General features: G+C 34.7%; 4 protein-coding genes across 6 annotated transcripts; 1 reads left to right on the top strand and 3 right to left on the bottom strand.

Moving 5' to 3' along the window:
• Positions 1-58: 58 nt before the first annotated feature.
• On the bottom strand, positions 59-3,768 carry LOC140811733 (sphingoid long-chain bases kinase 2, mitochondrial). 2 transcript variants are annotated; one of them, XM_073169789.1, is made up of 12 exons: positions 3,536-3,768; positions 3,305-3,381; positions 2,810-2,863; positions 2,675-2,734; positions 2,067-2,144; positions 1,898-1,944; positions 1,746-1,786; positions 1,547-1,631; positions 1,330-1,444; positions 1,103-1,225; positions 924-1,024; positions 59-536 (listed from the first exon to the last, which is right to left on the bottom strand). In XM_073169789.1, exons 1-12 carry the CDS (start codon positions 3,681-3,683, stop codon positions 407-409), a joined length of 1,059 nt encoding a protein of 352 aa, XP_073025890.1. In that variant the 5' UTR covers positions 3,684-3,768; the 3' UTR covers positions 59-406. The 2 variants fall into 2 exon arrangements, with proteins under 2 accessions (XP_073025890.1, XP_073025889.1); XM_073169788.1 differs by having other exon boundaries at positions 1,547-1,786.
• A 953-nt stretch (positions 3,769-4,721) lies between these two features.
• LOC140811929 (C-terminal binding protein AN-like) lies at positions 4,722-8,678 on the bottom strand. Of its 2 annotated transcripts, XM_073170057.1 has the most exons (8): positions 8,014-8,678; positions 7,234-7,402; positions 7,020-7,150; positions 5,731-6,534; positions 5,525-5,572; positions 5,115-5,228; positions 4,865-4,978; positions 4,722-4,781 (listed from the first exon to the last, which is right to left on the bottom strand). In XM_073170057.1, exons 1-7 carry the CDS (start codon positions 8,584-8,586, stop codon positions 4,907-4,909), a joined length of 1,911 nt encoding a protein of 636 aa, XP_073026158.1. In that variant the 5' UTR covers positions 8,587-8,678; the 3' UTR covers positions 4,722-4,781; positions 4,865-4,906. The 2 variants fall into 2 exon arrangements, with proteins under 2 accessions (XP_073026158.1, XP_073026157.1); XM_073170056.1 differs by having other exon boundaries at positions 4,722-4,978.
• A 3,667-nt stretch (positions 8,679-12,345) lies between these two features.
• LOC140813263 (heavy metal-associated isoprenylated plant protein 39) lies at positions 12,346-14,868 on the top strand. Its single transcript, XM_073171760.1, has 3 exons — positions 12,346-12,547; positions 12,913-12,988; positions 14,285-14,868. The coding sequence occupies exons 1-3, from the start codon at positions 12,542-12,544 to the stop codon at positions 14,671-14,673; spliced, it is 471 nt and encodes a 156-aa protein (XP_073027861.1). The 5' UTR covers positions 12,346-12,541; the 3' UTR covers positions 14,674-14,868.
• Positions 14,869-16,503: 1,635 nt separating this feature from the next.
• Positions 16,504-19,517, bottom strand: LOC140812505 (1-aminocyclopropane-1-carboxylate synthase-like). Its single transcript, XM_073170783.1, has 4 exons — positions 19,259-19,517; positions 19,047-19,178; positions 18,620-18,780; positions 16,504-17,626 (listed from the first exon to the last, which is right to left on the bottom strand). Exons 1-4 carry the CDS (start codon positions 19,418-19,420, stop codon positions 16,618-16,620), a joined length of 1,464 nt encoding a protein of 487 aa, XP_073026884.1. The 5' UTR covers positions 19,421-19,517; the 3' UTR covers positions 16,504-16,617.
• Positions 19,518-25,976: the final 6,459 nt, after the last annotated feature.

The raw sequence follows: 25,976 nt of genomic DNA, 5'->3' as shown, positions 1-25,976 counted from the left end.
AAATAAGGTTTTGATAAACAATATTATATTCTGGTTGGCAAGAAAAATCACAGAGAAATGAGGCGAGCTCGCATCGCAATTGATAATCCATACAAGGGTGAGAAATAAATATACACTGATAGAATAATGTCAAAGAAAATGATAACACTACAAAAAGTTCGAACTTTGTTTCACAAGCTCGACCCCATTTTACTCGACCAGCCACGAAACATCATCTTAAATCTAGTCGACAAAATGGATTTGCCAAAAGGACTCCTTTTTTCTTTCTCATGTTGAGCGCATCTTCTTTCTTGTGATGTTGATTCTGGAGAACAGCAATGCGGCAGGCAATAGGAAGCTTGCATTTATTGTTGTGTTACAGAAAGGAGCAGGTTTCTTCACTCATGTTGAGTTATTCGGGAGGAAGTTAGCGTATCATTTCAATAGCGCCAGGTAATATGCTAAATTTCCTTGGAAGGAAGCCTAAATGTTCCCCGTCCGACTGGACAAAGATGTCGCCACTTCTTACAATTTCCTGGACTTCAATTGAACATGCTCTGGAAAATAGAATAAGCGTTAAAGTTGGTATACCAGGTCATATAAAGCCCGAATAAATATACCAAACGAAGCTAAAAAAAATTGTTCTATCAACGTAAATAAATCAAGAAGAAGAAGTCAACGTGCAAGCTTCAAGCAATCTAAATTTCACCAAGTTAAGAACTTTAAAACTGCCACTAAGCCGCTAAGTCGGTTATTAAAAATAATTGTGTTTCATCTTAGTATCAAGTTCAAACATTTCTCAACAGCTTGAAACCTCATTTACTAGCCCGAATTACAACTTTATCAGATACAGAACACTTATCTTCAAAGTCCACGACAGTGACCAATGAGTATACAATACAGAGGAATGTACAAATTATAGTTTTCACGTGAGAGATGGGTACCTTCTTGAAGATACATTGTTCACTGATAAGTGTGTACCATTGTATAGCTTATGCAGTTTGAGAACAAAGTCATACCATTTGAAATCCTGAAGAATGACCACCTGGACAGGTATGCGAAAGTAAAGTTTTTGCGACAAAAAGCTATAGACGTGGATAAATGAATTATGTCAACATTTCACCTCAAAGTCCCCACTAGAGGGGTCGGCATTTGGGGAAATCTTCATTCCACCACCAAAATATTTAGCATTTCCAATGCAAAGAGCGGTTACTTGGGAGAATACTTCCCAATCACCATCATCAACCTTGATGAAATTAACAAAATGTTAGCTTGTCCTAAGACAAGAAAAACTTAAGGCAAATTGTCTAAGATTTTTGTAGAGGTCTTGCACAGGGAATCAAAATAAACCTTAATTCTAAGGTCTTGGTTATGATGACTGAAAAAAGCTTGCAAAGCTCCAATAACGTAACAGAGATTTCCGAACTTTTTGTATCTTGAAGCATAATAACCAGCCTTGGCACTCCTGCAAGTTTAGAAGTACAAGAAAGAAAATCAAGATGGATTTTTTGGTACAAAACCATAGTTTATTACACTCCATAATAGATGCACACAAATTCATCCTTACAAATGAGCATCGGCAACATTTATGAAATAATGTGGTTCGCCTCTTTCTCCACTAATGAATCCAACATCTATGTGAGATCTCATCCCTGAAAAATTACTCAATAGAGGAGAACAAAAGGCACATAATGTGGTAGAGCTGCAACTTATTACAATGTTGACAAGAGTAGAAATCTGGTAAAGCGCTAGCAGACAACATATACCTTTAGCAATTCGGTCAATGGAATCATAAGGATCATTTTTCCTGATAACACCAAAAAAAATAGAACATCTGTTTCTTTCTTCTCATGTGTGCATGAAATTAAAAGTACAGAAAGCCAATCAGAAACAACCAGCTACGGGAGATTGAACTGACCATCCCAATGTTCTTGCAAAATCGGAACCAGTTCCCAAGGGGATAAGCTGCCGAGAGGACAACAGATAAAACTTATATTCCAATGATCAAGTCAAAAGAGATTAACGCATTAACTCAAATCCAAAAGAAACTCTACATGTTAGAATTTAAACACACAAGTATCACTTACACCAAGAGCAGTGGTGTGGAGAGCAGTCGAATCATTATTAGCAACAGGTTTACCTCCCCAGAAAAAGCCATTTACAACCTACAATTTTCAAATTAACCGGGTCATACTTTGTTATTTTGATATTAGAGGCCACTCTTAAAGCAATATACAGGATGTCCTTACAATGAATACATGATGGTTCGTGAGATATGATGTTAAAAGAGTTAAATAGAGAAAAAAATGTGAGATGTCAAAAGCCCATATCCAGGTAAGAGAAGCCATCCATTCACATATTATTAAGACGAAAACAACTATATTTGCATCAACATATGCCACAAATGGTCATACAAATAAGGGCTCGTGGTATGAACTAACAATATGGAACATCGAACAATCTTGCAAGCTCGTCTATTAACCCCTTCAGCTATTTCTTTACTCCAAACCTCTGAGTTATTTCAACACTTAAAGAGGAATTGAAATTCGTGAAGATAATGTCCTGTGAGTTAGTGGCCAAAAGATATCAGAGATAACATGATGATGTCACCTACAATGTAATTATATCGTGGCAGCAAGAAGTCATTTCATGCTGTAGCCAACTAGAATCTATCTGAAGTATAAATAAAATATACCTCGTGAAGAGTTCCATCACCTCCAACAGCAATTATCGCATCAGCACCCTCACGTATAGCCTGGTTATAAAATAAATTTCTATTCAAATAATTGATTATTATGAGCTTATACATACATTAGATAGTATTTCTCACCTCCCTTGTGATGTCTATCGCATGACAAGGACCAGCAGTCAAAGATTCACATATCTGACCATAAGAGGGAAAAACATTCTAAAATTACTCCATGGAAAATTGAAGAAGCACATGAGTAAAGCTATGATAACCCACGCAAAAGTAAGTTACCCTTCTGTCTAAATAAAAATAGCAAACACGACAATATATTAATTTGTATGCTGTGACACAGAGATAGCAAGGGCCACTGAATTTTTTTCCGAATTCATCGACTGAAAGTTTATGGTAAAGCCAACCGGACAGAACCATACCGCAGAAGGGATAGGCTATCTGCCAGATACAAGCTAAACCAGCAGAGTTCAATGTAAACAGAAAAAGAAACTTAAGCGAAAAGAAAGACCAACACCACCATTGATCATTATAGAGGATAGAAATTAAGCTTATCATGAAGCAAATCAGTAGTTAAAATAACTCGGTATTTGAATTAATAGTTTTGAAAAAAAAAATATTTCTCACATTGCATTCAGAACCAAGGCGAGACTGCAGGTAAGGCAACAGCTTTTTCCACTCCTTACCCGTCCTTCCATTAGCTCCTGCTCAGAGTCATCAGTTCTAAATTTCAGATTTCAGAAATTTCAAAACTCAAACTGCAAACAGTGCAACTGTGAGCGAAACAGTGTGTCCAAGCCTACATCCATTTTTTTAGCAAGTCAAAACCTGACAGAGCGTGTGTAAAACACGAGATACCTCGAGGATTTACTACGAATACGATGTCGCGGCGGCGAGAAGCTCGGCCGGTGCGGAGGACTGCACGATCAGCAGCGAGATCTGGAGCCAGAGGCTGTTCTGCGCCGATAAAGGAGGCTTTAGCCATAGGCACGCTTGCCAAGATCATTTCCAGACGCAGCAACTTATACGGTTGTCAACAGATAGATACGTGTAAAACAAAGTGCGCGTTAATTAATTCAATAGAGAGAGATTAATTACGGAGAATTGGATAAGCAAGAGACCGATTCAGCATATTAAATGCACAAGTTTAATGTTCTATATCATAATTTGCAATCAACGCCATGTAACAAGTCACGAGTATTCGCTAAAATTATCGGACAAAAATTTGTGTGAGACGGTCTCACGAGTAGTATTTTATGAGACGGATCTCTTATTTGGATCATCAATGAAAAAATATTAATTTTTATTGTGAATATCGATAGGGTTGACCCTCTTACAGATAAAGATTCGTGAGACTATCTCACAAAAGACCTATTCAAATTATCGAGTATAAATCATTATGATTATTTCAGGTAAATGGATTTAAAAGATTAAATTTTTTTTAATACAAATTTAAAAATTATGAAGCAGAATAATAATAACATATAATCAGTTTTATTAATAAAAAAGAATTTTGATGATCCTTTTAGATTAGGTACTAGTACACTACATTTCAAAGATGTTAAATTACTCAAATAATTAACAATATTAATTAAAACATAATTTTTACCAAGAATATTGAACTTGAATTAAATCGATTCAAAGTTATACAAAGATAATTATTATAATAATTAAATTTTCTTTAACGAAATTTTTAACAATTTATCGAATTATACATACAATCATCCAACAATTTTTATCTTTTGTTGAAACATAAAAATTGATTCTCGCTTTAAAATAATCAACTTTTTTTTTTAGTTTGTAAGATCCAATAAATAAAAAACAAGGAAGGATAAGATTGAAGAAAAATTAGATTTATACCTAATAGTTTTTTTTTTCCTTTTATGAGATCTGATAGGTTTTTGAATGTGAAGAAATGGAGGTGGTTTCATACACAAAGTTCGGTCTTCATGCTTGCATTCGATGGGTAGAGACCCAAAATATTCACCGCAAGTCATGGGTCAAAGCAAAAACTCAGGAGGAATGAATGGCCAACACCCAAAAGTGGAAGAATTAGATATCATTGAAATTGAGCAACATGGCTTTTCCAACAAAGCAGGTGCATCTATCATAAAATTGCATCCGTGATTTCAGCACAAGCATTGAATGCATTACAAATGATAAGATCTTCTCAGACATATTACAAACCTTGATCAAATTGTTAAAACTGATCGTTCCAACTCCAAAGGCCTAGTCAAGCCAGCGGGTGATACCATCTTCGCCTATGGATGCAACAATTTCAACACGCACATCCAATATGGCCTGCAAATCATCGCGAATAGAACATATTTCATGGAAAGTGTGACATAAGAGAAAATATAATACTTCATAAAATCAGGATTTGTATAGCAGCAATTCAAAAATTAATAATACGGGCACCGTCAAAATGAGAACTTACCAAAGGATTTCTGCAGTTCACCAACTTACAATCTTCCAAAGAACCTTCAATTGTCCAACTCTCCCAGACATCGAAGCTGTGGCTAGCAAATACAAATTCCATTCTTCTATTGATCTGCAAAATCCAAGTTAATATTGAAATAATAAATTTTCTAATTATTTCCTAATTGTCATGTCAAGAACCACGCATTATTTGGAAAGAGAACTTGGACAAACTCAATTATACGATAACAAAAGTCAAATATACAGAACTTGATTAACGTTTATGCTTTTAAAACCACATATTTAACCATTGGGAGTAGATTAGTTTATTTTGACAGATCCTAAATATATCATCACATCCTATCCCTTCCATCATTCTTAGACACTCGAGAAGTGCATGACAACATATTTACAACTCAATCGCAATACCTGTAACAGCTTTCCTCCAGTTGTAAATGATCTGAACCCCATTGAATCCTGTAAAGCATGGTTATCAAAGATAAAATAGTTAGATTTCTTACATACCATTCTCATTCACTATGTTCTGTAACTTTTAGCTCTTATACATCAACAACCACAGAAAGCAGATCATATCAAGTACAACAAAAAACAAAAGAAAATCTCAATCTACATACCTTGCTTCTGAATTCAACGAGGAACTGTGCAGCAGGATCTCTTTTTGTGACATTTGGCAATGTGTCAAGGAACCAACCACCACCTTGAATTCTTTGCCTAGAGACATGAAGCGCAAGACGATCTTTGGCATGTAAAGCAATAATACAACCGTCTTTCAGCAGTTCACCAGGTTTTTCACAGAGTTCTAAGTATGGAGTCAGGATAAGCTCTGGAGGTGATTCTGCTTTTGAGTCAATTGATGTCTTCCTGTTCCTTGAATCCTCGGGAGAAGCAAAACGTGAACTGGAGCTCAACACCTGATCTGTGCCACTCATATCAACGTCATCTTCTCTGTAAGAAGTATTTACTTTTTCAAAAGTCAAAGAATCATCCGTTTTATGCTGAGATTTTTGGCGCCCATGCCTCTTTTTAGCCTTCTTACTCGATCTGCTTCGCTTTATTTCAGATCTACTGGAAGTATTTTGAGACAAAACAGAACCTTGGGTATGGGATGATGCCTCTTTTGACGGATTTAAAACCTTTTTCTGGGAGCTTTCAGCTGGTGACTGAATATCTTCAGCCACTCTATCACCAACAGAACCTTGGAATGAAGTTTCATTGCCAAGCAAATGATGGTGTTCATTCACAAACCCCAGATCACTTTCCAATTCCTCCTCATCATCAGATACAGCATTTTTTGGGATGACATTATCCATGAAAAATTTCTGTAAAATGGAAATTGCCTTTTCTCTTATCTCCATCCATACTTCTTCACTATAATCTGCACTTCGAGGAAGTATCAGAACATTGGGCATTTCCCTCACCTGAAATGTGGTGATAAAATTGCAGTAAAATGCTAGAGAAAAGGCAATATGATTATCCTGATTCCTGAGAGATGTCAGGGCTTATATTCTCAGTGGTGGCAGTTACAGTATGCTAACAAATGACCACGGAAACCATATTAGTAATTTGAACCCAAAAAAATGCAATAATGCATCACCCCGTCAAATCCTGTGTACAACCCTTCCTTTGGTTTTCTGAGTACTTATACCAAATTTTAAATGTGATCCCACACATACACCCCAGTATGAAGGACAGTAAAAATCAAAATACACAAGCTTTCAGTTAGAGGGGTTGCTACATTTGATATGGGCAAGATTCGCATTCAAACAAAAGCAATAAAAACCTTTGAGAAAAAAAAAGTGATCATAATAACAATCATACCCAAAAGAAAAATGCAATTTCGTATCTCTCTAAACCACATATTTATTACATCCATAGCCTAACAGGCTAACACTATTTGCCATACCCATGCTTCCATCCACTGTGGCCCTTCAGCACCATCCAGGGCACAGCCAGCAAGCGTGCCATCAATCAACAATTGTTTCACAGCACAATCATCCAGCAGCTGGCTGCTACAAGTATTCACAAGAAATGCCCCTTCCATAGAAATATCATCCTTATAAGACACGGGGTTCAAAAATCAAGGACCACAGAATCTCACAAGCAATTTATTAATTTACCAGGCTTTACTTGTTGCAAACAATCTCCATTGATAATTTGAGTTGTTTCATTAGTCAGAGCACAGTGCAGAGATATGAGGTCGCTTGCAGCAAGCAAGTCATTTAGAGTATCCATTCTTCTCGCTGCAGCTGGGAATGTCAATGAAGATCTACTCATTCTACCATTGTCCTAAATAGGTTCCAGAAACAAACACCTTAATTAGAAGATGATACAAGGAGAATAAACACATGTAACTGTATGAATGTCCTACCAAATATGCAAAATAGCTAAAGTCAATGAAACCAAGACATAATTTTAAAGTACATAACTTTATACTCGAAAAGTTAGCATATTAATCAAAAAAGAACTTTTGGCTCACCGAAATATTGATACAACTGTTGGTAGCCAGCTTAGCTAATATGCGGATTAAGCATGCAACACCTTGAAATTAGCAAAAAAATGTATCTAAAAATAATGTTAAACTAGGTAGAATCAACAAGAACATCACATTGCATAATCGAACTGATTGTAAACTACCAAGTACAATTAATCACAACTATTTAAAGTGAAACGGTAGCTTAACAAAGCAGTGAATGGCTATACTACACAGGGGAAGATATACAAAATTATAAACTGAATAACAGTTTCCAGACCTCCCTTAGCTGTAATCCATGCCGATAAACCAATAATAAACCAAGTAAAACTACAAGAAACAATTACAGTCCGCATAGTTCGGAAATAAAAATACGATAGAGCAATGCAAACTGCCAACACAAATACAATTAAGTAGTTCAGCATACCTCGTGAACATCAAAATAGAGCACACTCATCTTAAACGCCAAGCTCCTATTAGCCAAAGACGTTGCAGAGGCAGATCTACCAACAATCCCCAACACCAGACCACGGCATCGGCGCATTCCACGACAAAGTGGCTGCACTGAGCCGAGCCACCCCGAAGCCGAGAGCGCGCGTCGCGACAACAGATGCGTCCGCCTAAGGAGTCCCAAAATAAGCGCCATCACGGTATCCGCCACCTCCTCCGCGCGGCTGACGTCAACGTGGATCATCCGGCTCAAGCCAAGGTCGGAAGCTAAGGCTGAATCAACAGCACGGTCGGCCGAACCGAGGCAGAGAATCAACTGCCAAGGGCGGAGTCTCCGCTGAGCAGCGCGCGGGAGGAAGGCGAGCGAGTGGAGAAGCACAGCCGCCGCAGATTCGATCCGAGACTCGGCCAACCTGCTGAGAGGCACATGCTCCACGCGCGCGATTCCCGACAAGCATTGCTGTTCAAGTGCAGCGTCCTCGATGCAATTGAGCGTTACCAGCAGAGGGAGGGGATGAGACTGAGCAGTGGAGATGTTGCGATGAGGCATTGCTGCAGGAGATCTCTTACTCTCTGCAAATCTGCGTAACAGCAAGATGTTAACGAAGCCAAAGCATTTCTTTTGTTTGAAATTTTGCACTGGGAGCGCTGAAGTATTTATTTATTTTAATCTCTACTGATTCGTCGTCGTTTTATTTTATTTTTTTACCATAAACAACGCGAACAAATTTCAATATTCTGAGTACAATTTTTTCATAAATTTTCAGTTATTGTTTTCGAGCCATAGTTTAAATAGTTAATAAATATGTTCGAATCTTTTGAGACAAACTCGAACTCGAGCTTTAATTCGAATCGAATTCGAACATAAAGTTTTAGAATTTTCAAACATCAAATCGAACTCGAACACGAATATAATTAATTCGAGCCAATATCGAACCTTCAAATTTTGTATTATTTAATTCGACTCAGTTCGTTTATGCCACTAGTTACAATGATAGCAATGAAGGTTAGGCTCACAACATGGCTTAACATACTCAATAAACAGTAACATGACGGATGACACATGGTATCTCCGAAGTCCTTTGACAAACCAAGGTATGAAATGGCTCAAGTGAAGGTATACCGAGATGGTTGTAAGTTGAAGTAGTTGAAGGAGAACCCCTAGGCCCGGTTCCCAAGTTCGGAGGATTGACGAGCTCAGGCAAAGAGCTAAGAAGTCTAGTGGTCAAAAGAATACTAGATTAGATCCAATAGGGCAGGAACTAGACTTAAGCAAGGGTCCTTGTCTCGAGGATTAGAGTTTTCTTAGTTTGCGATCATGAGCATTTCAGGTAACGCGATAATGAACTAAAGTTGACTTGATAAAGTTAATGATAGGAAAGATCTTTTAGGCTGTAGTACAGAACGTAGCCTTTAATGTGGTATTTAGTGAAAAATTTAACGAGACATTTAAATAAGCATTTAAAGCAATTATGTTTGGATTTCGGGTTATTAGAGACTCTCTCTACGGATTCGTGTAGGATGGTCGGAGTCTTTCTCTACTGATTCATCTCAAGAAAAGCCAAAAACTTGACCGCCCGACGTAGAAGAAGTGGAATCACACATAGTAAGAGGGTATACTTACTTACATATGGCCGATATAAGCTACATGAAAGCGGGATAGCACTGGAATCGAGGAAGCCTTGTAGATGGGAGAAATGTGAAAGAATATAAAGTAGGAAATGGTGGAAGGGACGGTGTATATATAGACAAAGAAAATCAATCTTGGTTGTGGGCCAAGATGAATAGTGGAGATTATCCATAAGCCTGGTGTCATTATTTTTTCAGCCCTAACTCAGTTCATCATCCAATTTAGAGAGCAAAGTACTTGAGGTCTAGGTCATTGGCAAAGACAGTACAGGTCGGGGTAGGGAACTATAATTCTAGCCTGACTAGTAAAGGAGGGTCTAGTGATATCTTGGATAGCTGCTAGGCCCCACTAGGACCTAGACCGAGTTCCTGGAATTGGCTCAGAAAGTGACCTAGATAATCCTTGCTCAAGGAGGAGGTCAAACAATTTATGAGTCATGATGAGGGGATAAACTCGGGGATTTAATGTGCTAGTTCAAGGAGTCAGTAATTTGGATTAAAAGCATGGCAGTGAAGGTTGAGATCACAACATGGATTACCATATACTCAATAAGCAGTAACATGATGGATGACATATCGGGTATCTCCGAAGTCCTTGAACGAACCAAGGGGAGAAATAGCTTAAGCGAAAATATGTCGAGGTGGTTGTAAGCTTAAGTATTCGTAGGTGAACCTCTAGGCCACGTCCCGAATTTGGAGGATTGACGAGCTGGGGCAAGAACTAAAAATTATGATAGTATAATAATGCTAGATTAGACTTAAAAGATGGGAACTAGACCCAAGTAGAAGTACTTGTCAAAAGGGTTGGAGCTTTATATAAGAATCGACCTAGTTTGTAATCATGAGCATGTCAGATGATGAACGAGTCAGTCAAAGTTGACCAGATAAAGCTAGTGATAGGACAGATCTCCTAGACTATAGTACGGATCGTGGCCTTTAATGTGGTACTTGATGCGATATTTAGTGAAACATTTAAAGGAGCATTTAAGAAAGTACTTAATGCAAGCATGGTCAGATGTAAGGTCGTACCAGACTTTCAGATTTTACGACCGAGATCATCATTATTTTTTTCCTATAAATATTCAGGTTTATGTATTCATTTGATCCATTCAGCTCGTATTACATCATGTGTACACTTATATCTTACGAGTTTTCTATCTTCGTTAGCTCAACGGGGACTTGAGCATCAAAATGGTCATGTCGAAAAATTCTTCCGAAATATATTATTCACGAGTTTGTGTTTGAGTGTGTATACGAGTTGTTGCCAGAAGTCTAACTCAAGGAGCTCAGCCATCTTGGCCGAGCTACTGTATATGCATGTATTATGCGACAATATTGACTAGTAACGTATTAATTCTAACAGAAATTGTTAAAAAAATATTTAAATGAAAATTCCATTTCAATTTAAATTCTTTGGGAAATGATTTACATGTTTATATTCAAATGTTGCAAGAATTGCCATCCGTGCACCTTTTCTTTCTAGAAATCTAAGCACTTTGCCAAAATCTGCAAAATCAGAATCCTTCTTCCCGTTTCTATTTAATTGTTCAGATCACATAATTTTACATTTCAGCCGTATTTTATATTGACCAAGTTAATTTCATAATATATTATGAAAAAATTTAATGACATGTACGAGTGTGCTCGACAATTGATTGCCATGTCCAAAATTCATTACGATCGGGAAGGTAGACATCTCCTTGACCATCGTCCAACCTAATACATGTGAATGTCATGGATCTCTGTTTCTTGGATGACTTTTATCACATTAATGTTGTTCCCGCTTTCAACAATCAAATTCACTAGGGTTGTACTATATTAATGGATTTCGATTGTATTTTATGGTTAATAATGAAATAATGTATCAAAATTCTAAATCCATACATTTACTTATAATGTTATTTATTTAGACAACAAAAATATATTTGAATATATTTGAAATCCATTGATTTGAAATATTTCTATCCAGGGACGACCTTAAGTTGGATTCGAATTGATGGATTTTAAATTCATGAATTTCAAATATATCCGAATGCATTTTTGTTTGTTTTAGTTAAGCAATACTATAAACTTCGAATTCACTCATAACATATTTATATAGTTTTTATCTTAATTAAGATGAATTTAGAGTTCAAGAATTTGAAATTTTTCTACGTTGTGTAACTAAAGTGTAAATAAATAATATATGAATTTAAAATTTAATCTATTGTTTAGTCGTAAACAATAAAACTATAATCGAAATTCATAGATTTAGAACATATCTCTCAAATGCTTACTAATATTACTAGTGGATGAGTATATGAATAGCGGAAATTTATATTTGTGTGAAACGATTTTTTTTTATAAGATTTAATCTTTAGAGAAAAATATTCATCACATGGATGGATTTTTCACAGGATGCATTTTGTTTTTGGGATTCTTTGGGACTCGAAAACACATGACAGCAAGTGAAAAATGTCACATTTCTTGAATATATATATATATATATAAATATATAATACTGCTCAATATGATTTTATTTTATGAGTGATAAATAATTGCATTGATTTTTGTGTTTATCCAAAAATACATCAAATACAGCGACTTTGTACCAAAAGTAAATATAAAAAAAACACACGTACGGGCGACAGGACAGGACTGAACAACAATTCTATAACTTTTTAAAAAATTAATTTCATATTCCTCTTCAAATACCCATGATTCTCAGCATCTGTCTTTCTCTGACTCTGATCTCATTCTCTTGATCTATTCTTCTCAACTTTTTAGTTTCACCATCCTACTTTCCCTTGTAAGGCTAACAACAGTGAAATTCTTTATTTTATCTGAGTTCATCTACATTTTGAGGCGGATTCAAGACTCTTGGAACAACCCACAAAATGAAGGTCTGATTCTTAATCCTCTCTCTGTGTTTTCTTGCTGCTGCGCTTCTGACGATCGAGTTTCAGTTTCCCCTTTTGCACATGCGTATCTTTTGGCATTTCTTTTTGTGCTTTTTAATCAGTATTTGATTCTCTAAAATACAAAAAAGGTTGATGTTTTGAATCCAAGTGGGGTATTGATTTCTTGAAGAAAATAGCATAGGTATCCACTTTGGCTCGAGTGGGATTTTTGAAAAGTTGCATTATCTTTTAGTAACGTGTTTTTTCAATTGGTCTGGCTGGATGGTTTTGAACTTGAATGCATAAATTCATTCAGTTTTTTTTTCTGGGTTCAGTTTATTTTTATACGATCTTTGGAAACTTTTCAGAAGTTTGTCTTGAAATTGGACTTACAAGATGGCAAAGACAAGAGGAAGGCTTTAAAAACTGTGTCGACTCTTTCGGGTACGAATGATTTTTTGTGCTGTTTCATTATCGCCATGAGCCAATTGGTCTGATAGTTTATTATACAAATTGAGAATTTTCCCAATTTGGTATAACATTTGTTTGAATTTGTCATTATAGATCTACTAATTATTTATTACATAATTAATTATACCTAAGAAAATAGATGTGCGTTGTTATCCTGCCATTGCTAGTATAATTGCTTTGTTGCTAAATTGCATTGCAAATGCCACACATGCTTCAAAAGGAAGGTAGGGTGATAAATGGTGTGATTTTGGAGGAGAAAAAAAGAGATTATTTTGGAGTATATGGTGTTAAATGTATTTATTGTTGCAAAGAAAAGAAAATAGAAGATTGCCAATATGTGATTGTAGGAAATAAGCAGACAGTTGTGCAATGTCCCTTTTGAGATTACAGTATAATGTATAGATAACAACTTTGGGATAGATAAATCAATTGATTTCACATTCAAGTTCTCTAAGAATGACCTTCGCTTTTATCTTGACTCTAATAAGTAAACAGTAAGTTTATGCTACAACAGTGAAGAACACGAGTAGGATTTATTGAAATAGCCATGTTTGTTTATTTCACCGTGATTTATGCATTTGTGGATCAAAAATTGAAATTTTTATTTAATACAAAACTTTTTTTTTTTAATTTGAGGGGTGATTGCCCCCATCTTGCCAAGTCTACTGCCTTAGTAGTCTGTAAGCAAAGTAGACATGTATTCACATGTGAAAGAACGAAGTCGCATGCTTGTAAATATCTGTCGTTCTGTCCAGAAGTGTACTAGTAGATAACTAAATCATAAGAGTTAAAAAGATTTGTAAGATCATTGATTTAAATTCTTTTTCTTGTAGAACTTTACGTGATGGTGTTTATTATGATGCAAACGTCGTGGATTGAGTCGAACTAATTCGTCAAAGTAGCGTGTCTTTCATCTTTCTTATGAAATGCATAAACTTCAAAACAAATTTGTTCAAGGAGACATTTTCTGGTTGGCGTGTTGTTTTCCCCTTTCGTCGGATGCCTAGCCAAAAGATGATGGTGTTCAAGATGATTCTCACACAGACCGTTACTTGTCACATCAATTTCACTGGCAGTTGTTGATTTGTTCATTAGTTTAAGAGACACTATTACTTAGACGCATTATTTAACATAGATAGGTTAGTGTGTTGGTACTCTTCTCTTGGTTTTTATCCTAACTCCGACTTAGAGACTGACAGCCATTGCATGTTATATACGTCGATTAATCATGCTGAACTTGATAATATTTATAATTCCATTTTGTTGTAGGAATTGATGAAATCGCTATTGATGTGAAAGGAAAAAAACTAACAGTAATTGGATCGGTTGATCCCGTGAGTGTGGTGAGCAAATTACGAAAAAAGAATTGGCCAACCGACATCATCTCCGTTGGACCAGCCAAAGAACCTGAGAAGAAAGAGGAGCCAAAGAAAGAACAACCCAAAAAAGATGAGCTGAAGAAAGAAGAACCCAAGAAAGAGGAGCCAAAGAAAGAAGAGCCGAAAAAAGAAGAAGCCAAGAAGGACGAGAAAAAGACCGAACCGGAGGTATTAGTCTGGCCAGTAATGCCACACAAGGCATACTACCCTCCGATGAACACCTACTACTACGTGCATCACAGCATGGAAGAGAACCCGAACGCCTGCGCTATCTGTTAAAATGGGAAAAAAATAAGTAAAGGAGAGGTTCTATTCCTTTTCTATTGATCATGGTTTTGGTTTAAAACCAATGCAAATACCAAGAAAAACTTCTTTAACAGACCAATTCTACTCTCATGTTGTCATCAAAGGACGTTAGATTATCAAGGACCTTTTTATATATGTGTATAGAATTGAATAAAGTTTGGATTATTATTCTTGGTGCATTGTTTACGTGGAACTTGTGCACGTAATTTTCTTAGTTTCTTTCTTGTTCAAGACAAAAATTGAAGGGGCACTTACCACTGAGGCGGCTTTGTATGAAAAAATCGCTCTTTGACCTTAGGTGCCTATATTTGTTGGATTTTGACTTGAAAAATATATGGCGCAGCGGTTTTTTGATGTTGTCGCATTTACATTTAATAATTTGGCGAGAAATGATAAAAAAAAAATAGTCAAATTATGATATAAGAATGTATATATGTTATATTAAAGATCAATTAAGCTAAAACTCCATATTTACTTGAAAATTTCAGTTAAAATTGATTTGAATATTTAATGAAGTAGCCTATATAGAGACTTGTGTGTCTGTGTCATAAGAGAAAATCTTTCAATAAGAGTAAATACTTTCGATATTTGTATATAAAGACAATACATTATTCAAGTGTAATTATTTACTTTATAAATTTACTAGTATTTACTTACTAAATTATTATTTAGAATAATGTTTGGACAAAAATGGGGAGAAATTGAAATTATATGAATATAATGTTACATGTATTTTTAGAAGCTATTATAACCATATAAAATTAATGGAAGGAGAATGTGAACTTTTTTTTTCCCTTTTTACATAAAATCTTACAAACATAATTAAGGTTGTGTTTAGATTGAATCATTTGAAATCGTTGTTTAAACCCATTATATAGTTGTCTGGATGATTTTTGTTTGGGATAAACTAAAGAGTGGATCTCATGTGAGACCGTCTCACGGATTTTAATCTGTGAGACGGGTCAAACCTAACCATATTCATAATAAAAAGTGATACTATTAGCATAAAAAATAATATTTTTCATGAATAACCCAAATAAAATATTCGTCTCGCGAATACGACCCATGAGACCGTCTCACACAAGTTATTAGCTAAACTAAAACTCATCCATCATTAACTTAAACTGTTAAATATCATTGTCGGGAATACAATAGCTTGCTTATAGCTAGTCCATCAGACACGTAAATATCAAGTTTAGGACGAAGTCTCAGGTCTATTATCGACCCTCTTCCAACTCAAAAATTATTTAATAATAATTTAAAATATATGATCAAAAATCCTTTTTAAATCAAACCACCTAACCTTCTCCGGATTTTTATACTTTCCAAATGAAACTGGGCCCGGAAGACGAGACTTGTAAATGTGAACGATGTACCGAGTGAGCGTGGAGGAGCCAGGGCCCAGGGCCCAGGGGGCTATTCAAAAAAAACTTGCGCATAAAATTTTTACAAAACGAGTCATTCGCCGACTCCCATTGGTTCTGTTCCTTGACGGCTTGGGTGGTGTATAAAAATTGCATATTGCATTATATATAAATCAAGAATAAAATAACATTTTATTTCCACGTATTAGCTAGTACACATTTAATATACATCGATATTAATTTATTCAACAATATATATATATATATATATATATATATATATATCGAGAATGTGTACGGTACAATCATCTTGTAAAAATGATATATCGTCCCTACGTCCAAACCTCCGATTACCAAAAAAAATATTACATATGATAGCGACGTACAATGAGGTAATAATACTTCAAAAACACAACCGCGCCCATAAACCTTTCGTTGGCATACAAAGAACCAATTTTCGAAGGCAAAAAAACAATTTTTTGGTTACTTTATTTTAAATAATACATGACGATTAATAGTTATATAGTAGAAATGGTAGTTTCAGTGTGGATAGCTAGGTCCTTGCACGAAGGAGGGGAGATTGAGGGAGTGGAGAGTGAGGGGACAGCAGACGAGGTGACGAAACCACCCAAGTTTCATCATACATTTGTGAAGAAAAACTTAGGGTGAGGTGTCCTTCGCTGGCCTTCTTTTGCTTCTTCAATTGTCGTACTTGATCATTTTCTTGAACTACAAACTTCTTAATTCTCCCAAGAGCGATTCTCATCGTTTTGATGTCCATATTCGCGAAGCAAACCCTAAACCAACCTGGCTCGTGGCAGTGAAACGACGACCCTGGCGACACGTTAAGCTTCACGTCGCTTATGATAACTCTCCAAAGATCCATTTCACCTTCAAATGTTGCCTCTTTTAATAATGGCCTCAAGTCCATCCAAACGTATAACCCTGCATTGCTTTCTAAACACTTGATCCCAATTTCATCCAACCCTCGGGTGAACAAGTCATGCTGGTTCGCTAGTCTTATCGCGCTCTCCGAGAGATATTTCTCGATAAATTCCTCGTCTGATAGCATGGATGCTAGAAAATATTGAGTCTGTGACGAGATTAGCCCAAAGCTCGACATCTTACGAGCACAGCTCACAACTTTGTCATTGTAGGAGTACACTATGCCGACCCTGAATCCCGGAAGCCCCATGTCTTTAGACAAACTGTACACGATGTGTATCAGGTCACGATCACATTCCATTTCTTCGATTATCTCAGAAACGCTGACCAATTTTGGGCCGCAAAAGACTGTGGCCGAGTATATTTCGTCGCACACGAGGTGGATTTTCTTGTCATTTATGAACTTCACCAGCATTTTGAAGGTTGCCTTATCCATTGTTGTGCCTAATGGGTTGGAGGGATTTGCTATGATTAGGCCTTTCACCTTGATGTTTGCTTTCCGTGCATTTTCATATGCGTTTTCCAGGGACTGTTGGGTTAGCTGGAAATTGTTGCTGCTTTTGCAGTCTACATACAGTAGTTGCACCCCAGTTCTCCATCGTAAATCCCTATCAAATCTGTTCAAAATTCAACCGGAGGGTTATTAGTACAAAATAATTCTAACTAAATTATAAAAATATACAATTTATTTTGTAAAAATTATATATATTCGTATATTAAATATATAATTTGGATCCAACAAAAAAGTGACACCTCAATGAAAGATACGAAGATATGCACTATGCATGGTTAAACAACATAATATATATATATATATAAGAATTCAAGAATATTGACACATTTGACTATTTTGTGACGTGGTAATAGATCATGAGTCAAGGCCACGTAATGTGGTTGACATTGCTCCTATGGATAGTATAGGCGTTGAAATTTGGACTTTTATATTAGTCTAGTCAACTCCTTTAGTTCCTTTAGTTGATTGGACTTTTGGTGAATTTGAACACGCGATTTAATTGTCCGAAATTCACAGCTGTATGAGATGGTAGGGCCAATGACAGACAGTAGTGCCTTTTGTCTAAAAAACATTCTTAAAATCGACATTTCCCCGTCCAATTACGGCTTTGTCTATCTAATACATCTAAACAGTATGGCCTTTTTAAAGATCACAAATGTGGATGAGAATGTATGACTAAATCGTGTTACTAAAAATTTACGTTTTTGATTTTAAATATATATCTATTTTATATTCGGTTAATAACAAATTTCAATTTTAGTCCGATTTCTTTTCTGCAATTTTAGTTACATTTTCGGTGTACTGTGGATGTGGCGTCGATATGATTCTAACGTCTGCAATATCACATGATCACCCCCAATAAAAAATACTATTAACTAAAACTGTAATTTGATAATATATAAGACTTAAAATGCAAAGAAGCAGGCATAAAATACCTAAATTGCAATCTTCACATGTATTATAAAAATGGTGATATTTAGTTTATAACATACTATAAAAAGAAAAAATTTACTAAAGGGCATTTTTCAATATTTTCTGCAAATAATTTAATGATAAATAATAATATTCAAGAACCATGTAAAACGATGAAACATACGCCGGATAACAAGGCGAGGGGACCAAGAATCCGTCTCCTGGATCGGCCAAGCAGAACATTAGCAGCTCACTGGCTCCGGTGGCTCCACCAGCCATTACTATGCGTTCTGGATCAAAGTCGGCTAGTCCCCCTCTCACTTTCCACATGAACTTCGCCACCGCCTGTATATACAAAAAACAAAAACAAATGAATATATATACATATCGAACCAAATCTGCTCTATATAAAAATTTGACAGAGTTCAACATGCCCTGATGGAAGGTTACTGAGAATTCCGAAGCATATAACGGGGAAAAACTGATCGTTAAAATGTTAAAATTTTATGGGGAAAACATGAATTTTTTTAATTCCACATACCAATATCTCAGAAGATAACATGTAAAAACTGATCATATTATTATTAAGTTTGTGTGATAGCTGCTCATACATTTCTAAATTGAGGCAAGCCATGATAATCTTGAAAATTTGCAATATCCTTGAATGCAAGAATTCCTTTAGGAGTACAGATTGAAGCTCCGGGATTTTTCTTGATCCAATCCTCAATCAACTCCACAGAAAGCTGCAAATTAAAAATGCTGAAGAATTGGACAAACAAATAACGGACATTGGATTTAATCGAAGATATTAATTTACAGATACCTGATTTTCAGAAAGTCCCATCTGTATAACTCCTTTAGGATTTCTTGTGGGGTGGAAGGGATCATTGTCATAAGCTTTCCATCCTTCGAAATACAAAGAGTTTTCACCATGATCGTTGCCAGTGGCTAGCTTTGACAAATTTGAACTACCCTTTAGCTCCATTTCACTTAGTCAATATTTTTATTAATTAAAGTGCGTGTTTTGTGTGTGAAAAGCTTGCTGCTCTGGCGCTTGAAGAGATATGAAAAAAGAGGTGACAAATATGGCTATTTATTTATAGGGAAAGATACCAGTGGGAAATTTAGAAGAAAATGGCTTAATTTAACCTAGGGAATTTTGAGGACGGAATAAGGAACGTACATACTCGGTTTCACTGTTCAAAAGACGTGATAAGTGCGTGTAATCTGTCAAATGCTTAGGTAATTGCTTTGTTGGCAAGCATGCGTACGTACATGAGATTCAACGATGAAATGGACGTACAATTCCCTTCTTTTTTTTTCTTTTTTTTTTTTTTTCTGTTGTCTTGATTTTACCTTAATTCAAATAGAGAGATCGTGTGACTGTGTGAGGAAAGATATTTATTTTCTATTTTTAATAGAAATATATAAATAGAAGACTTAATTCTATTTATCATATTTTTCAGGCCTCATCTTTGTTAATTCATGACTACGACATGCATCACATCTAATAGGAGAATTTAACTCAAGGATGCACCACTTAGATGTAACATGAGAAAAATTTACAATTTTGTTAAAGTAACAGATTGTCAAATTAAACTTCAAATTTAGTCAAATAAGTTCTATTTTAGTTAATTTTAGTCCATTTTGGCTTGGCATATGCTACTCACGTACATAGATAGTGCTCTCAATCACTAAGTACATGACATCATTGACACGTGCACTGAGTGATGAATCATGACCATTCATTCATACATTATGGTTGAATGAGTTGAATGAGTGATATTTGGATGAATGGTCATGATTTATCCACTCAACATAATATCACGTCAGCACTTTAACGAAAAATTAATAAAATAGAAAGAAAACAAGACCCACTGATTGGGCTAACATCGACTATATTTTAACGATTTATATGATTTAAAATGGAAACCGACTAAATTATATTTAAAATTATATAAATTTTCCATATATTTAGAATCCTACAATATGTTTGCTCATTCCTTCACAGTATTACGCTTCCCACCGCAAGCTAATTACGCGAGGAGCCCACGATTTGCCCCTATCAAATCCGTTCGTACGCGAGTCCAATTTTATATTACACGAATCATTAAAGATGATTAAATAATCTAAGCCATACCGACCAGGTCACAAAATTCAAATCCTAGCAATCCGAAATTTCAAAATATCGAATCGAGTGCGATGTTTAACTTACGCTGAGGAGGAGAATGGGTGCCAAGACCTATCAATAATTGAGAAATAATGGTTGAGGTATCCAAAAATGGAATATAAATGTGCAGAAAGGACATAAAAGCAATGACTGATCATCGAATGTTTGAAGAGATAGGTCATAGGACGTTACAATTTTCAACACTTTTCTTGCATTAATTATTTATTAACCATGGAACTTGGAATTTCGTGAAATTTGAGTTCACATCCATTCGTAGCCATACATGTTGCTGCGCCTCCAACATTGAGCTAACTGTTTCTTCTTTTGCGGCTACTGTTCACAAATCTTGCCGGTTGTATTGTGAAAAAACTAAATTAAACTTCGCGTATATGATCGGGGGAATGCTTTTAGATTTGGAGCAGGTCTCTTGTGAGACAGTCTCGCGAATCTTTATCTGGGAGACGGATCAACCCTATGTACCGATATTCACAATAAAAAGTAATACTCTTAGCATAAAAAGTAATATTTTTTTATGGATGACCAAAATAAGAGACATGTATCACAAAATACGACATGTGTGACTGTCTCGCACAAATTTTTACCTTAGATTTGAATAATATATTTTCGAAATGACTTCATGTTTAGAAGAATTTGAAATCCATTACAATAACTCAAAAAATAACCGATCAAGTCCATCATAAATCACTGATAATTCTTCTAGTGAAAGTGTGAGAATCGGAAAGGATGCATCTCCATTCTATATACATACAATATATTATATATATTGACACGTTATTGCTCTTTTTTTTCCCAACAATTTGAATGTGTCTTATAATTAGTTCATGGTTTCCATATATGTGTACGTATATCCACCGCGTAACAAGATTCAACAATAAAAGTTTTCTATTTGGAGTACTTCTGGTTTGATTTTGAAAGGACACACATGCAGTGTTTATTACCGCTGCATGTATCATGAGTGTGCTCGTCAATCGGGCTGTGCACCGGCCACGTACTGTCACTTGATTATCTTTACGATATCGACAGTTGAGCAACTCTTCATTGACCAGAAACTACAAATTTTATGGGTTAATAATAATAAGTGAAGTTGAACTAAAACAAAAGTACGTGGCTTCTTCTGCAATTTTAGTGCTCGATCGATCTCTTTTCTTCATATCCACCACTGTTAGTAATACTCGGCATGCATCTTGTCACAGCAATGATCGGCTCACCGCTCATGTCAGTAATATTTGGTACAACTCAGTGCTCGAAAGACGAAAAGTTGTCGAGCCAAGACTTAAATTTGACTAGCGTTGGAGAACCAAAATCACAATTAACACCTATTCATAGATTAGAAACTACATATTCATGTATCACTAAGTGAAGTTAAACTAAAATGAGAGTTACTTCTTTTGAAATTTTAGTTTTTCTCCGCCCTTCAAACCGACCATGTTTATAATATTTTGACATCTTGTCAGCAATATTCGGTACCACTCCCGAGAAAAAATAATTAAATTTGCAAAAACAGTACAAATTCGTCGATGTACTTACTTAGTTGGAGTTTTCGAAATCAAAATTAGCACCTATCTTCATCGGCTCTAAACTACATTATTTCATGAATTTTGGAACTCGCATGTCTCTTAATTAATTAAACGTAATGTGATGGTTGACTTTATTTCTTTTTAAGAAGAGATTCACTCATTATTCGATAAAGATCCGAAGGGCTAATTGTTTAGGCAAAAACTTGTGTGCATGAGACGGTCTCACACGTCGTATTTTGTGAGACAGATATTTTATTTGGATCATTCATAAAAAAAATATTACTTTTTATGCTAAGAGTATTACTTTTTATTGTGAATATTGGTAGAGTTCACTCGTCTCACAGATAAAGATTCGTGAGATCGTATCACAAGAAACCTACTCAATTGTTTAATTTTTTGAGAAAAGTAATTGCTAGTCTCTTTTTTTAAGGACTTAAATACGATCGATTGGTGGTCCCTTTAAATCTTTCCCAATAAAGAGATTAATTTAGCCAATAAATATTTAGTTTTAGTGATCACGTTAAAACAAGGACATATATCGAGTGTATATAATTTAATGATCGAGAGTCAAATTAATCGATTGATTTAAAATCGAATGATAATTATGTGATTTAGCTGTAAATCTAAGACATTATATTTAGCGCGTAGGAAGAATTAATCAACTATTAATAAATAGATTAATAATGGAGTTAGTTAGTTTCTTGTCTATTTTGTGAAATACAATAATTAGCTTAATTATGATGGGGAAATATAATTACGATCGATTAACAAGCATTTACATTTAAAAGTTCATTAATTATTAAATTTAATACAACATTTTAATTTCCATAGTATTACTTTACGTGCGAATGATATATTTTTTGTTTATCTTACGATTTTCGATAATGTTTAAAATGACTTCGGTTAAGATTGGAACTTGGACCTAACTCAACCCCAAAAGCTAGTTCAATGAGAAATTGTCCAAGCTATGTATGCAATTCTCAGGTATTTTATTCAACCGATGAAGAACAACTAACACACTCATCTTGCCCAAAATGAACATCTAGAGCGTTACGTTTACAAATGACCCAACTATGAGCAGAACAGGTGACCTAACTATGGACAATCCAATACATAACACTGGAACCTGATTCTGATACCATGTTAAGATTAGAACTTGGACCTAGCTCAACTCCAAAAGCTAGCTCAAGGAGAAAGGTTGTCCAAGTTTCAATCTTTAACAGTTTCACTTACAAACATGTATCAAAAATTACTTTTAAAATTTTAACTTATACTCTCTATGAATCAAGAATTGCATAAAAACTCTAGATTGCGATTCTGTTTCACTTTCAAGTGTGATTTCATTGTTCTTAGTTAAAGAAAATTTGTCCCTCACTGTGTTGTTGCTGGATTTAATGTCAAATTACTTTCACGATACTTGAAAACAAACATAATTTTTAAACAACAAATATATAAATTCACACAAAATAGTTTAGATAGCAAACATGGTTTATCATGAAGAAAATTGAATAAGACTATTACATCAAAAAAACTTATATTTATAATGACAAAAATTGCAATTTTAGTTTTGTAAGTTGGTTTGTTTTTGGTTTTAGTCATATAACTTGTCAAAAATTTGTTTTCTTCCAGTAATTGGGACATTTTTTTTTGTTTTGTTAGTTTTTTCTCGAAATCACTAAATTCATCTGATAGTACATATTTGACATTGATAGTACTCTCATACGTGGCTGTGTGATAATAGTAAAGTTTATATTGCACACCTTAAAATATACATAAACAAAAAATAAAAAAGAAACGACAAACTACTTTCCTCTCATTTTGAAGAAATTGAGGTTGGTTTACTTTATTTTTTTATTAGATGAATTTTAAAGTGGGTAATATGAGTTTGTTCTCGTCACTCGAGTCACGTAGGAGAAACTAGATATCAAATAATCCATATTCGGTTGATTAAAACTCAAAACATCTTAACTTACACGACTAAAATTGCAAATTTTCTTTTATAATTCATTTAAAAAAATTGGGAAAAAACGTGATGTAGGACCGAGTGCTTACCGCTTTACCAAAAGCTATAGCTAGTGGTAATGGTGCAACTCAAATCTTTTAAACCGCACAGCAGCACAAGTATCATGGTTCGATCGCTCTACCAAGCAAGGACAATTATTGCACCCAACAATCTCCCTCCCAATAATTGCACTCCTTGCAATCAATGAGAATCGAACCCATGACCTTGGCTCCGATACCAATTGTAGGACCGAGTGCTTACCGCTTTACCAAAAGCTATAGCTAGTGGTAATGGTGCAACTCAAATCTTTTAAACCGCACAGCAGTACAAGCACCATGGTTCGATCGCTCTACCAAGTAAGGACATTATTGCACCCAACACGTGACTTCTCGAATAACCATAAATCCTCAACGTAGGATACAGATAATCAGATAGTCATCACTAACTTAACTGTATCCAACATCAGGTTTATAAAAGTGTGAAAAAAAATGTGATTTTCTCATAATGCGTGCTATTTGTCCGCTTGAGTTAGAAGTTAACGTCAAGAATCAAATCAAAATAGAGAGGAAGGCATAGGAGATTTCGTGGTGTCATATTTCAAACTTGTACAAAATTAATGTGTAGTCGGAACTCAATACGTTTGAAATTTACAATAAGTCAAACAAGGTATGTATTTTCACATGAAAGTGCAAGATGTAAAACTTTATCTACGTAGAACAAAGTCTATTAGGATAGGATTTAGGTTTACATTTAAAACATGGCTTGAAGCTCAAATCGTTCATGGGTTTGGTGTGGAAATTAGTAAGCTTAAATTCTTTGCTTAAAAACCATGTCCACATTAGTCTTAGTTTGGATACAATTTGGGTTACCAACATATATTATATATATATATATATATATATATATATATATATATATATATATATATAGAAGATGCATGCAGAAAGATTTAATTAGAGCTTGTTTGACTAAGTTATTAAAATGTCTAGTAAATTTATAGAATTTTATAGGATGTTTAGAAGTATTGGTCAAAAATAATTTTAGAAAAGCTTATAATTTTGTTTTTTAATAAAAATAAGCTGTCGAGAATTTTTTTTAGAAAGAAAGTACCAACTTAGTTTTACATTAATATTTGAAGGGTTTATTATTATTTGTATATGAATGGATGATGTTTTTAAAATTTTAATTGGTATATATATAATGTATCTTTTACTAGCATAAGAATACAATTATTAATATAGTTTCCTCTTCATTAATACATATAATGAAATTTATTGGTAAATGAATTTCAAGAAAAGGCAATAAAAATTTGGTATTTCAAGTAAATTTCACCAACGTCCAAGTTCCAACGCGATATAAATGCAGCTAGATCATAATATATGGACGATATATCATTTACTTTTTTTACATATTTTTAACCAAACGATATAATTTTTAATAAAAGCATTGTTTTTTTTAAAAAAATATTTTTTTCAGTTACATACTTACATTCTCCAACCAAATGAAGTATTATTCCACTAACTCTAGGTTTAAAGTTATTCCTAATGCTAGTGATTTATTTTATCCAAGTATTTCAAGAAATTAATTTTGAAATAAGTTATAATAGTTAATAAATTATTAAGTTATAAGTTAATAAATTACTAAAATATATCCTTTAATATGATGATTAGTGATATACTCTATATTTGTAGGACAACGTTTTAATTTTAAAAGAAACATGAAAAATTTGTTTCCGGCCCACACGGACGGCTCTCCTAAGTCCAAACTCTAGCGCTTGAGCTAAAAAATATAAATAAATAAATAAAATAGTCAGCACACATTTATGATCCAC

This window comes from Primulina eburnea, chromosome 14 (assembly GCF_022965805.1).
Source record: "Primulina eburnea isolate SZY01 chromosome 14, ASM2296580v1, whole genome shotgun sequence".
Taxonomy (NCBI): Eukaryota; Viridiplantae; Streptophyta; class Magnoliopsida; order Lamiales; family Gesneriaceae; genus Primulina; species Primulina eburnea.
The sequence above is the reverse complement of the archived record's forward strand: the minus strand, read 5'-3'. Positions and strand labels throughout refer to the sequence as shown.